General features: G+C 41.5%; 2 protein-coding genes across 2 annotated transcripts; both read left to right on the forward strand.

Annotated features, from left to right (window-relative positions):
• The first annotated feature begins 765 nt into the window (after positions 1-765).
• On the forward strand, positions 766-8,084 carry tnnc2.1 (troponin C2, fast skeletal type, tandem duplicate 1). Its single transcript, XM_046395624.1, has 6 exons — positions 766-896; positions 3,194-3,248; positions 3,474-3,617; positions 5,219-5,333; positions 6,245-6,381; positions 7,634-8,084. The coding sequence occupies exons 1-6, from the start codon at positions 894-896 to the stop codon at positions 7,663-7,665; spliced, it is 486 nt and encodes a 161-aa protein (XP_046251580.1). The 5' UTR covers positions 766-893; the 3' UTR covers positions 7,666-8,084.
• Positions 8,085-9,449: 1,365 nt separating this feature from the next.
• tnnc2.2 (troponin C2, fast skeletal type, tandem duplicate 2) lies at positions 9,450-12,659 on the forward strand. Its single transcript, XM_046395625.1, has 6 exons — positions 9,450-9,600; positions 10,437-10,488; positions 10,810-10,953; positions 11,276-11,390; positions 11,495-11,631; positions 12,070-12,659. Exons 1-6 carry the CDS (start codon positions 9,598-9,600, stop codon positions 12,099-12,101), a joined length of 483 nt encoding a protein of 160 aa, XP_046251581.1. The 5' UTR covers positions 9,450-9,597; the 3' UTR covers positions 12,102-12,659.
• Positions 12,660-13,074: the final 415 nt, after the last annotated feature.

Here is a 13,074-nt window from a genome sequence, read left to right on the forward strand (position 1 = left end):
TTGTTAAAGCTGATAGGTTTTGGAATGTTAAATAAACAACAACATTAGATCTTTTTCAAAAGATCATTACCTAACATATGACTCATACTGTTGAGCAAGGTTATGTCCAAAGATGAGGTTTTTCATAATTTGTGTCATTACAAATCTCTTTGGAACAGAACTCTATTAAGCCTTGACATTGAATGATGTAGTCATTACAGGTTGCCTGTTTGTGGCTGTATGAAATGGTTTTGTTAGTTAACTTGACAATGGAGCGACAAACCAACAGCAAACAAAGAAACAAAATGGTCAGAGATGCGGTATACTTGTGTAAGATCATTCATATGCCTCTTGAGTTACAGATGTCATAAGTGCAAGGGCAAGTTAACAGTGAGGACAGGGAGGAAGCCAGATGGATGGGTTAACGGACACTGTGACGGGGTAGAGAATCTGTGCATCAAGGGAGGTGTTAATATGTGCATGTGTGTGTGTATGCATGTACTCTGGTTCCTGCACAGTGAAATCAAGTGTCCATCTGTACTGAGATGCTCAGTTGATCCTCTGCCAAAATAACCTCCAGCTGCCTACACTGTTTTCTTTCTTTCTTTTTTTTTTAATAAATGTCACTAAGCTTGCCTGTAATCTAAATATGGGGGATTGGAGAGTGTGCCACCCAAGGGGATGTCTATCAGAAGATTGTGAACCAAAGATGAATTTGATTGGCTGTGTCTTGTCGGAGGAGGGGGGCCTCTTGCCCAATCCTGATCATTTTCATTAAAAGTGTCATGGGATGAAGGGGTACTTATGGAGAGGAGTAAAGCCACAGTGCTAAGTAAACTGTGTAGCAGGGGGACTTTCTTTCCCAGACGTCTGTCATTTTTACTGGTGTCTATTGTTCAGCACAGCCAGCCGCCATGGTAAGAAACTGAAAACTGAGAAGGAGGTAAAAGGGGAACAACAAGGGGCTAAGGAAATTTAGTTTGAATGATCTTTGAGGATTTACTTTTGTTTTCTCATGAGGAAGAAAAGACAGATGGCTGAAGATGGATATTATTATCTGAAGTGAAAACACAATTCTTCTCCTCACCCACAGTCACCCAGCAAGACCTCATCTGCAGCACAGCTGGTTTATCAGCTGGATATCTTTACCAGTGGTCTTTTATGTCTTGGAAATCCTGACTTTTTGGGAAATTATTTTGGTGCAAATACTTGCTGCACACAGAAAACTGTATTTTCCTGACTTGTGACCTGCTTTTGGAAACTTACACGTTCAACTTCTCTTTGCTGTTTGTCTACAAACTGATGTGATTTAACTCTTTTTCTCTTTTGTGTTCCATCATTTTGTAACTGCACTCACTATGATTGATATGTAGACTGGACGGAGCAATACTAAAGATAGAAAGTACACAGCTGAGTAAAGTGAGAAGACTTGCTGCCTTTCCTGAGTGTCCTAACATAGGACTTTCACCTTGAGAAAATCCCTCTCAAATCCTCTCCCAAATCCCACCTTAAAAATAGCTTTTAAGTGAACTGATGAGTGGTGACTGATGACCAACGTGTGGCCTTCTATATACTGCAATATGGATGAGGGTTTTTTGAGCAAACAGCAAAAGAGAGAAAATAATTTTCTGTACTGTAGTTTACTGCTGGGGACAAGCGCTGATGGTGGTTCTCCTGCTCTTTCAAAATGAAAATTGAACGTGAAAAATTCCTATTGGAGGCTTGAGCTACAGTGCAGTGTGATCTTGTGACGTCATCAGGCTTTAAGTCTGGATATAAGTGCACATAGCTGGGAAGATGGTCAGACTGGGAGGCTGGTGGAAGGATAAACGCTGGATCAGAGTGGAACAGATTAAAAGCACTTTTAGTATAAACTCTCAGCATCGTCCATGTTTCGCTGAGGCGTAAATGTGGAAATAACATCTTTTACATTGTGACGTCCATTCTTAAGAGCCATCGTTAACAAGTGAAGACAGTTGGCTGAGGATTGAACAAGACTTCTTACCTGACAGAAGTCTATTTTCAGACCTTGGCTGTCACTTTGTCAATGATAGTTCTGTGCCTTGAGATTCTGTTTTGTGTTTTTCTGGCTCAACTGAGAATCAGATCTTAAGTGTTAGCATAGAGTGACCACAGCATAGCAGTAAGGGATCATGTGGACATTTTTGGCATGTTTTATTCCAATAAACGTGTAAAAATACATGTTTTAGCATATATTTACTACAACTCAAGCATACATTATGTTGCAAGTAACAACTGTCCAAAGTATGCTGCAGGAGATTTAGGTTTTTTATTTTTTAATTTCCAGGCGTATATTGATTTCCATTCATTTTAATGGAAATGAAAATTTGAAAAACTACAATTTGAAATAGGTAATCTATTACAACAATATTGTGATACAGCAATGACACTAACTCTGTAACACAGCTTAAAAGCTGATAAGATGTTTAGCTGTGATGAATTACCAAACAAGTCAAACGAGATCCAGCTTGCAACCGTGGAACTTTAGCATACAACCAACTGAAACCAATGACTGCCTGCAAAATGAGCGAGACACTTGAAAACTGGTCATTAATAGCAAACAATCAGAGCAACAAAATGAGTGACGTATCACTGAACGTCTGACAGCAGAACATCAACAGCTTAAAGCACAGATGAAATATAAGCGTGTCCTAATGTCATGTCAACGCCACAACTACCAGCAACCACACGGATGCATTCAGTTAAAACGGTCAACATGCAGTGCATTGTTAGCCTTGCCACTACAGAAAGTTGTAACAACCTTTCAAAGTAGGTCTTGAGTGAAGATTGAAAAATCGGATTGGTTTATTTCTTCACTTTCTTCACTTGTTGTTGGACTGCTATGAGGAAATAAGTAGCAAGAAGTTTACTTCCTTTGGTCTACTTTATACAACAGACCCCTACAACTCATACTAAAGCTCCAACGACCCCAGAATATCACATCGAACAATAAACTATATATAGCCAACATGTAGTCAACAACAGTGTGTGTGTGTGTGTGTGTGTGTATGAGTGGTTCAGAGCTAATCAAGATATTAAGATATTCTCTTTTACTCTGTCATAGTCACTCTCCTTACATCCTGTTACGCTAATCACTTACATGTTCACTGACGTCATTATGCAGCTGCAGTGGAATACAGCTGGCAGGAATGGTAACTTATCTTTCCACCTTTTCTCTGCCACCTCTCTTAAGCCCACTGATGCCCAAAGCGATGCCCGCTCCTTCCTGACTGAGGAGATGATTGCAGGTTAGTCCTTCAGTATGTCTCCACTACAGAAGCATGAATCATCTGCTGGATACATTTGGTGAGGTTCCCCCACTGATTTTCTGAATGGCAAGTTGTTTGGATGGGACAAGCAGCTGAAATGATTTTCTGAAAATTATTCTTGGAAATTGCAGCAGTTGACTGATTTTTTTCACTTTTGCCAATTTTGATTTGTCCAAATTTGAACTATTTTCGTTTGTTGTCCAGAGTTCAAGGCTGCCTTCGACATGTTTGACACTGATGGTGGCGGTGACATCAGCACCAAGGAGTTGGGTACCGTGATGAGGATGCTGGGCCAGAACCCATCAAGGGAGGAGCTGGATGCCATCATTGAGGAAGTTGATGAGGATGGTGAGATCACTGTGAGATCAACAAATTAAAAAATACTTCTTGCATTTGAATTCATTGACACTTAAGGACAATTGTTTGATAAAAACAAGAAAGAACCCCATTTAAATTATTTATAGCATATTGTCTAAAGTCCATGATGCAAGTGTATTCAGGGCACGTCCAACTCCCTTTTGCTAGTTAAATGAAACATAATCTCAAAGTAAGGCGCAAGGAGTATTAGTCCCTTAACTATTCATTGGTGTGTTTCGGGTGTAATAAGAATTGAATTAATTGCTGTGTCATCTCCCATTCCTTTTAAAAGCCAAGTGTGCCTACATCTGGCGCACTGCAATTTAAACATTACCTGTCTTAAATGAAGGACAGATATCTGTTCCCTAGTTACTGGATCATCTTCCTCCACTGTCTTTCAACAACTCCATCTGACTGCATATGACCAAATGAACCAACTGAGGAGGAGGAGGATGAACACTGCTGCTTGTCCCTGTGTGTAATAGATACATGCAGTTTGGCTGGGCCAGGCAATAAAAATTGCCATTCTGATTTATAGTGGATGTGGACAGGATCAGTTAGGACTTAATTTAATTATACTGATAATTTAATTATTAAATATTGATTAGTCTTAATTATTATTTTTAAATGTATTTATATATAAATATATATTTTCATATGTTTAATTTGGGCCCTTCTATGTGGAGTTTGCATGTTCTACCTGTGCCTGCGTGGGTTTTCTCCTGGTACTCCGACTTCTTCCCACAATCCCAAAAACATGCACATTAGGTTAACTGGCTAATTTACATCGCCTCTCAGTGAGAGCGTGAGTGTGTGTGGTTGTCTGTCTTTGTACTGGTGACCAGTCCAGGGTGAACCCTGTTGTCAGCTTGTTACTGGATAGGCTCCAGTTACCCTGCACGTATAAAGCGGGTATAGAAAATGGATGGATGGATCCAAGTTCATTCAGCGGAATCATTTGGTGTAGTGTAGCCGTACTCCTGATAAATCCTGAGCTCCATCAGGGCTGTCTAAAATGAATTCTTTTTCCTCTGGAGAGTTTCTCTTTCTACTCCTGTTTGCAAGTAGAGCCTTTAGTTTTGTTGCTTAAAGCTGGGGTTAGTAAAGATGGAGAAACACAAAAGAGCAGCTAGATTCTGAAAGCATGCCCCCCTTTCCTATAATTGCATCTTATTATCTGAAATATTTGCTCTTTGAATAGCAGGAAATGCTGCATCCATCTGTGTGCCTATGAGCATGTTGGTCTTGGCTGTTGACTTTATACAAGCTTTTTGTTAGTCAGTAGCACAATTACTTTCTGCTGCCTTAAGACAGCAATGTGTCAACAATGCATCTGACTACACCTCATTTTAAGACCAGCATGCCAATGGGCACAAAGATGGATGCAGGTACATTTGCTGCTTACACAACATGGGTCAGAACAATGTTGGTCAGAAACTAGGGATGTCACTTGCACTTTGCTGTATACTGTTTTGCACTAAGCAGAAGGTATAGACTCAAAACGCCTTTTAAAAAGCGGAGACAGGACTCCTTCCAGTCACTTCACCTTTCAGCCCTCTCCATCTGCGTTTATTCACCTCCTCTCTCCTCAGGCAGCGGTACCATCGACTTCGAGGAGTTCTTGGTCATGATGGTGCAACAGTTAAAGGAGGACCAGGCTGGAAAGAGTGAAGAAGAACTTTCAGAATGCTTCCGGATTTTTGACAAGTATGATACCTAATATCAACAGAAGAACAAAATACAAATACATTGTTACTGTACAAGGTTTTCATGTTGTGCAATAACTGAATTGAAAAGCCTATAAATTAGAATATTTTAGAATTAGGTAACAGCCTGCAGACTCACTGAATACATTCTGTTGAACACAGTATTTATATGTGGACATTCCCTCAACAAAGCAACTTTATTTATAAATCTCATGTAAAACTGCACCCAGGGTCCATATTGGCAATGCATCAGATAACTGACTGTACATCCAAATGAGCAACATTTCATCATGATTATAATTAACAAACAAAAGAAACAAATCTGGGAATAATATTCTTCACACTGTGAACCTTTTTGCACTGATTTATTGTTAACATTTCTGAATATTTATTACAGATTTAACTATAGAACAAAGCAGCCTCTCTTGATTTTTAGTTTAGGAAACAAAATTGATGCACGTTGCGTGTAAAAGTTGCATGTAAAAGTGAAAACAAAGTAATACTGCTCCTTAAACCTGCAACAGACCAAACCCAGCATACGGCTGTAGGAGACTTCAACAATCCTCAAATTAATACATGAAGCATGAAGCTCATTTCATTACGCAGCATTTTGTTGCACACTCTTCATCTTCAGTGGTTTACTGGAACCAGCCTGGAGAATTGGCTGTATCTGCTGTATCCCAGTTAGTGCATAATGGTAGAGGATGGTCATGGGGAACGCATTTGAATTTTCAGCGAATTTTCCCATCTTCTCAAAATTCAGTTTAAATTTGCAATACATTTAAATGGAAAACTGGCTAACTTACAGCTGCTACAATAGAGAAGTAAAGAGTATTTGTGTGATGATGTAAAAGAGAAGGGAGTCGAGAGATCTGTTTTCACGCTGTGAATAATTTTGCTTTCAATCCCCAGGAATGCAGATGGTTTCATTGACCGGGAGGAGTTTGGAGATATCCTCCATCTCACTGGAGAACCTGTCACAGAGGAAGATATTGATGAGATGTTCGGGGAATCAGACACTAATAAAGACGGAAAGATTGATTTTGATGGTAAGATTAAATGGGCTGTTTAATTAGCTTAGTTAGCTAGCCTCTCAGCTTTAGCTTGATATCAGTCAGAAGTGAACATTGACCTTCTGGGTAATATATTTGTTTACTTTCTTTTCACAGTGAGCTCTCAAATCTGCTCATCTAATATGAAAGAGAAAGTTTAAAAGAAAAATGACTTGTACCAGCACAGCACCACCACAACCTAGATGAGAGAGAAGATGTAAAATGTGTGAATACATAAGTGCAGTGGTGTCAGTCTCTTAGTGTGAAAGCAAAGAAGCATATTTCTGTAATAATCCGGGATAGAGTGGAGGGTAAACGCATCAAATCTCAGTTTTCCCACCTATTTGGACGAATCTAAGTGTTGATGTGGTTGCACAGCTGTGCTGGTGACAGAAAGGTTAAGTTAAACGGCAGAATGTTAATTTTCCATTTCATTCAAAACATGGACTTGAAAGTCTGTAGTCACCTTATGAATATGTATGAGGCATTTTAACACGTGAATGAGAATAAAGAAAAACGATAGCTGCTGCAGCAGTGAGTCGATCAGGCGAAGGAGAGAAAAGAAGAAGGTAAAAGAGGAGGAAGCTGAAAAAAGAGGAGAAAGACAAATGAGAGATACAGCAGGGTCCATCAGTAGGACTGACAGGACAGATTTATCTCAGATTCATTTTGGGATTTTTTTTTTTGGTCTTTTTACAGTTTTGTTTGCAGCCAGACATTTTGATATGGGCTCAATTTTCAAACATTCAAAATTCTGACCAGATAATTTGCGGAGGACAATCCGAAGACACAGTGCAGCAAGTTTGGTGTCAAATGAACAAAAATGTGAGAGCAAACAATTTTTCTAGTTTCTGAGAAAAACAGAGTGATGGCCTTTACGATTGCTCAAAGCGTCTAAACATTTCTACTCAACTGGGCCTACATTTTGGACCCGTGCGTTTGTAGCATGAAAGGCTGATGTGCGATGAAGTTTTAAACTTTTGATGACTGGGGTAGCACAACCATCACGTCTGTGGGCTCTCAGTGTCAGCTGAAGTGAGAAGAATTAAGAATTGGTCCTCATACAAGACATTTATGCATTACAATTGCATTGTATTCCCCTTAATTTGTCCGTTTTAGTCTTTGTCTGCACACTATAGGCTCGGTTTGTGATCTGACTTTCAGTTTTTTCATTCAGTTATTCATTGATCAATCTGATGAATCGGTTCTAAGTGAGTTGATTAACTGATACCCCATTTTCTCTCTCCAGAGTTTCTGAAGATGATGGAGAACGTCCAATGATGAGACTCCACATTCCTTGGTGACCGTTCTTCAGAGAGAATATAAAGCACTCTGTCTGATGGAAATCTGCCCCGAGCGAACTCTATATGCTACAAAAATCCTGCACAGTTATGAATATGATGTTGTTTCTGAGTCATCAAAAGTGGCAAGAAAGAAACCCTCTTACAAACCCCGCCTCACCACCCCCACCCCCTTTCATGTGGCTTGGTGACAATGTCTATAAATATCTGTTCAAACCATTTAAGACGAAGACACCTTCCCTGGGGCCGCCTCCTTCAGCTGTCTCCTCGGCAGCTGCTGTTTCTCCAGAAATGCTACACCACCTAACCTAAGCCCCCTCCCTCCTCCTCCTCCTCCTCCAAGCTAAATCTTCTCCACCCTGTTCTGTGCTTTCTAAATAAATCCACCTTCACCTTGTTCATCTTTGCAAATTATTCTGCCATGCATGCCTGACATGCCTTATCTCTGATTGTTTCATTCCTGTCTCACTGTCTCTCTGGCCTTCTGTTTTTCAGATACACACACGTGCGTGACCACGCACAAAGTGATCATGCACCCTGACACACAAACACATGCACTTTCTACACCACCGTCAAATCCTCCTTTTATATACACAAACACATTTCTTTAATGACAACTGGTCTTGTCTCCTCCCTTTTCCTGGCCCAACTTTAAACTAGTCCCCTAGCTGCCTTTGCAAATAGCTCTATTTGCATAGGTAGTGTCAGATACCAACCTCTGTCTCATTCAACACTACACAACTGTCATAGCTGAGGAAGTGTTCTGTTATCTGGTCTAAAGTGATGTTGTCCAATCTGCTCTCTGCCTGCATCTGTCACTGATCCTCACGCAGCGGACTCCCAGCACATCAACCAACGCCCCCAGTGGCTCATCCCCAGTGTGAGCCGGCCCTAGAGGCTTGAGGTAGTCACGGAGCACATGAGTAAATTCCCCCATTGGAAAACGCAGGTCTCCCTCCGGGTATATAGCCTGCAAGCCCCCCCACCACTTCTCAAAAGCAACATCCCTCCCCTTTTCTCAATGTTTGCTCCCCCTCCTCAGCATCCTATCCTCCTCTGCTGCCTCTCACATCGGGCCCTCCCTTCAGGAACTGCCCACCATATAAGGAGCATCAGGTTGTGTTTATCAGGCAATGTGGCATGGGGAAGTGTGCATACTCGCCTTGCGTCCCGGTGGGTCTTCTTTCAGCCTAAAATCTGCCTGCTATTCAGGGCACGGCTAAAGAGGGTGGAGGCAGAGAGGAGGAGGCCCGGCCCCACAGCATTTTTCTCCTGGTTTTGAGTTTCACGCTCAGATTGAAATACCATCAAAACCCATAACCTACTTTAAAATGTTTGACTCCTCCTCGTCCACTGCCTTAACTTCTAAATAGAAACCAACAGTGTGCACTGACGAGCTGAGAGATGTAGTTATTTCTTTTAAAATTCTGCTTAAATGTTATTTTAAGAGATTGTCACCGAAATCTGCTTTGTGTGTATTTTGCTTTACAATATCAATTCTTTTATAGTGTATCACAGTTTTTCCTAACGTTTGATAATCCCAGTTTTAACAAACCAGGTGACAAAACATTCTCTGCATCATTTTTTTTCTTTTTGCATCTCTCTTTGATGCAGGACAGAAAAACTCCAGGTTTACCCCTTTTACATTCTTAGCCCTGCAACTTCAAGAAACAAGAGCTTTTCCCCTCCAAAGTGTGATTGGCTCACAGTGGCCCCAGAACCCTAAAAGTTCAGGGTACTAAATCTGGAGGCCTGTGAGAGTCTGGGGGCGGGACCTGGCTGTCCCGTTTAAAGTGTGTGAGAACCTTCACTTGACGTCTAGTCTCTCTGTTGGGGTGCACACGGATTGACCACTCCTTTGGGCTTTTCTTTTTTCCTTGGATATTTGGGGGGGAAAAGCTAATCCACAAACATGGTAAGATGAATCAATTGTGCAAATGACCCGTTGAGCTTTTCCAAGTTGGCTGGACAACCAGCCATTAGTTGTTAAGTCATAATAATGAGAGAATTTAGTGATCAAGTCATAAACGCGCGTGAAAGTCTGAAAACCATCATGCTGAGCTGCTGAAACATGCTTTCTGTTGATAAGATAAAGATGTTTATCTGTTACTTTCCCTTAAAGCTGCTACATTTTTATATAGATATTACATTTTTAGACTAAATATTTGATTTTTTTTTAGTTTATCTCGTAATTCGTAGTAAATACGAGTTTTAATCAGTTATCTGTCGCAAACATTACTGATCCTAGCAGAAGGTCAAGATGGGTGGGATGTCAGCTGTGAAGGTGCGGATTCTGCTTGGACGACAGATTCCCGGGGATTGGATATCTGCCGGCCATATACAGACACCCTAATGTGTTGAGCCTGAAATAGCTGGACTAATTTTCACCAGGCTTAAGAATCCTTTTGAGGCGCGGCCTCTAGATCCTGTAAGGCTTATCAAAACATGTTGTTGTCACATAAAACGGGAAAAGACTAAAATCTGGAAAATTCCTGAAATATCCCTAAAATGTATCGGCCCACAGTGCGGGATATTAGCTTCACTCTCCCGAGGTGTCATTAATAGTTGGAACATGTTTTTCGTGATGGTCTTTTTTGAATGAATCATAGGAGCAGATAATAAGTTACGGAAATTGCCACCATCGTGCGACAGTTTGGCCTCAATGTATATGATTTTAACTTGAATGATCAATAAAGCTGAAATAAAGCCTGTGGTGAATGATGAAGTGAAGTGTCCCCTGTTTTCTTCCAGACTGACGCGCAACAAGAGGCCCGCTCCTACCTGAGCGAGGAAATGCTGGCTGGTGAGTACAAGCCACAGTAACGCGTTACTTAAGGAATGACGTTACCAAAGGCTCGGTGACGTAACAGATTACAAAAGAAATGGTAAGCGGCCAAGCGGTGGTCGCACTTTCAGTTATCAGGATCAAATGAGTCATCCAGTTGCACCTCTTATGCACAAATCAGCTCTTTTATGGAACACGGAGGAAGATTTGCTTGTTTTTCAATAGAGAAATCAAATTGCGTATTTTCTTACTGTAAAATGCGTTTAGGAACCGTGAAATACAAACAAAATGCTACTTTCAGAGTAACGAACTACTTTCTGTAAACTCTGACACTTCCAGAGTTCAAGGCTGCCTTCGACATGTTTGACACTGATGGTGGCGGTGACATCAGCACCAAGGAGTTGGGTACCGTGATGAGGATGCTGGGCCAGAACCCGACAAGAGAGGAGTTGGATGAGATCATTGAGGAGGTCGATGAGGATGGTGAGCGATGGATAACACAGTACACCTCTGGTGCCAATACAGTGAGCCTATTGTGCGCAATGATCGTTTTTACGCGCAAGCAATATACGACTCCAGCACCTTATGTTCCAGATCAGCTCAGTCAGGGGAGATTTGCTTTCCAAGCCGTGATTTGTATTCAAATTACACAGAGCATTATATTACTCCTAACTCTCATTTCACTGTGGTTAAAATTGTGCGTAAAAACGAGGCACCGTCCTGTCCGCCATGGAGCACAGGGCATTATTCCTTTAGTCGGGATGGTCATTGTTAATCAGTTATGTGGATGATCAATTACCCTCAGGTAGCGGTACCATCGACTTCGAGGAGTTCTTGGTCATGATGGTGAGGCTGCTAAAGGAGGACCAGGCCGGCAAGAGCGAGGAAGAGTTGGCAGAGTGCTTCCGTGTCTTTGACAAGTACGTTGTTACCGTACAGACCGTGATTTACTTAGGAACGCTGAAGGCAGTGTTTTAGAATCTGTTATTGCTTGTCTATGTTTACAACCCCGTCTTTTGCGCAGGAACGGCGACGGCTACATTGACAGAGAGGAGTTCGCCCTCATCATCCGCAGCAGCGGCGAGCCCATCTCAGAGGAGGAGATCGATGAGCTGATGAAGGATGGAGACAAGAACGCCGACGGCATGCTGGACTTTGACGGTACATGCATGATGAAGATGATGATGAGCGTGTTAGGTCAATGTTAAAATGACACCTTTCCAGTTATGAAATATCCCAATAAAGCACTTTAGGAATATCTCTGGTTCCCTATAGTACAATAACTAAAGATTCCATTTAAAATGCAGGATATCTGGTAGCATGGTGAGGTTTAAGTGAACTTGATGTTAACACCTTGCTTGCATTTTTGTACATTTGTGAGTGAACTAATAGTGCAGACCTTGAAGGCTTACAATAAAATAACACAGCCTGAAAAAGACAAGATGTTGAATTACCCATGTAAAACCCTCCCTGTTGGATACAGTTCATTTGCAGTCTGTTAAAATAATTAAGACTGATGCTGTTGCTGCTGCTGACGGCCGCAGTAAATGAAACCTTTGCAGCTCAGTAATGTTCTCCCACTTCTCTTTTCTTTTCCAGAATTCCTCAAGATGATGGAGAATGTGCAGTAAACCCAGAAAGACTCATGGACATTCCTCCTCCCCCTCCCCCTCCCTGTGAACCCCCTTTCTCAACATATCTGACCCTCTATTGACCCACTCAAACCATCCACACTCCCTGTCCTCCCTCCTGTCCACCTGGTTCACTGCCTCTCTTCTCCATCCTTATAGACATCCTCAACAGACAGCTAGGGCACCAGGCGGGGTTCGCTGGCTGGGATACGTTCTTCTCCAGCTCGCTTGTGAATGCAGACAGCCCATGGATGCAATGAGGAAATTAACTGAGCACTGCACTGTGGTATGCATTTCATTAACAGGCGCCAGTCATCAGCAGCCCCCCTCCCCCTCATGCTGGTAAAGCTCTGATCTAGAATCTAGTCTAGATAGAACTGCAGCCTGTTACCTGCTGCTTAGACCAATTAAGTCACCCACTTCACTGTACAAAGAAGTAACTTGCTTGGACAGAATAAATGAACTAACACATGCTCACTTGTAGTTGGTCTGTCATATTTATGGTCTGTGTAAAAAATTTTGTTTTGAGGCATATCAATAAAATCTATTTGTTTCTTCTTTTTGTCCATTTTGTTTCAACCACAGACAGTTTTGTCTTTCTCACCAGCGTCTGTGCTAAACATACGGCACACTTCTCAGGTATGGTCACAGGTGGTGCCAGCAGCAAAACAATGTGCATACTATTTCCCACACTTTTGGTGGCAGTGTTATGTTTTTTCATACACCACATCCTGTAAAATTTCATTTGAAATCATTTATGAGTGATGAATCATTCTTTTTGAAACATAAACTTCTCTGGTTTGATGATCTTTTTTTTTTGACTTGCAAAGCATTTTGTGAAGTCTGTTTTCAGTGTGACTGACATGCAGCTGTGATGATGGTTTACAGGTAGTCTACATGGGACACTGGTGGGCTATGGGTGATGTAAATAATCACAGCCGAGCGCATCCACAGCTGCTCTTGTGCTGGAGAA

The sequence above is a fragment of the Scatophagus argus genome, chromosome 8, assembly GCF_020382885.2.
Source record: "Scatophagus argus isolate fScaArg1 chromosome 8, fScaArg1.pri, whole genome shotgun sequence".
In the NCBI taxonomy this organism is placed as follows: domain Eukaryota; kingdom Metazoa; phylum Chordata; class Actinopteri; family Scatophagidae; genus Scatophagus; species Scatophagus argus.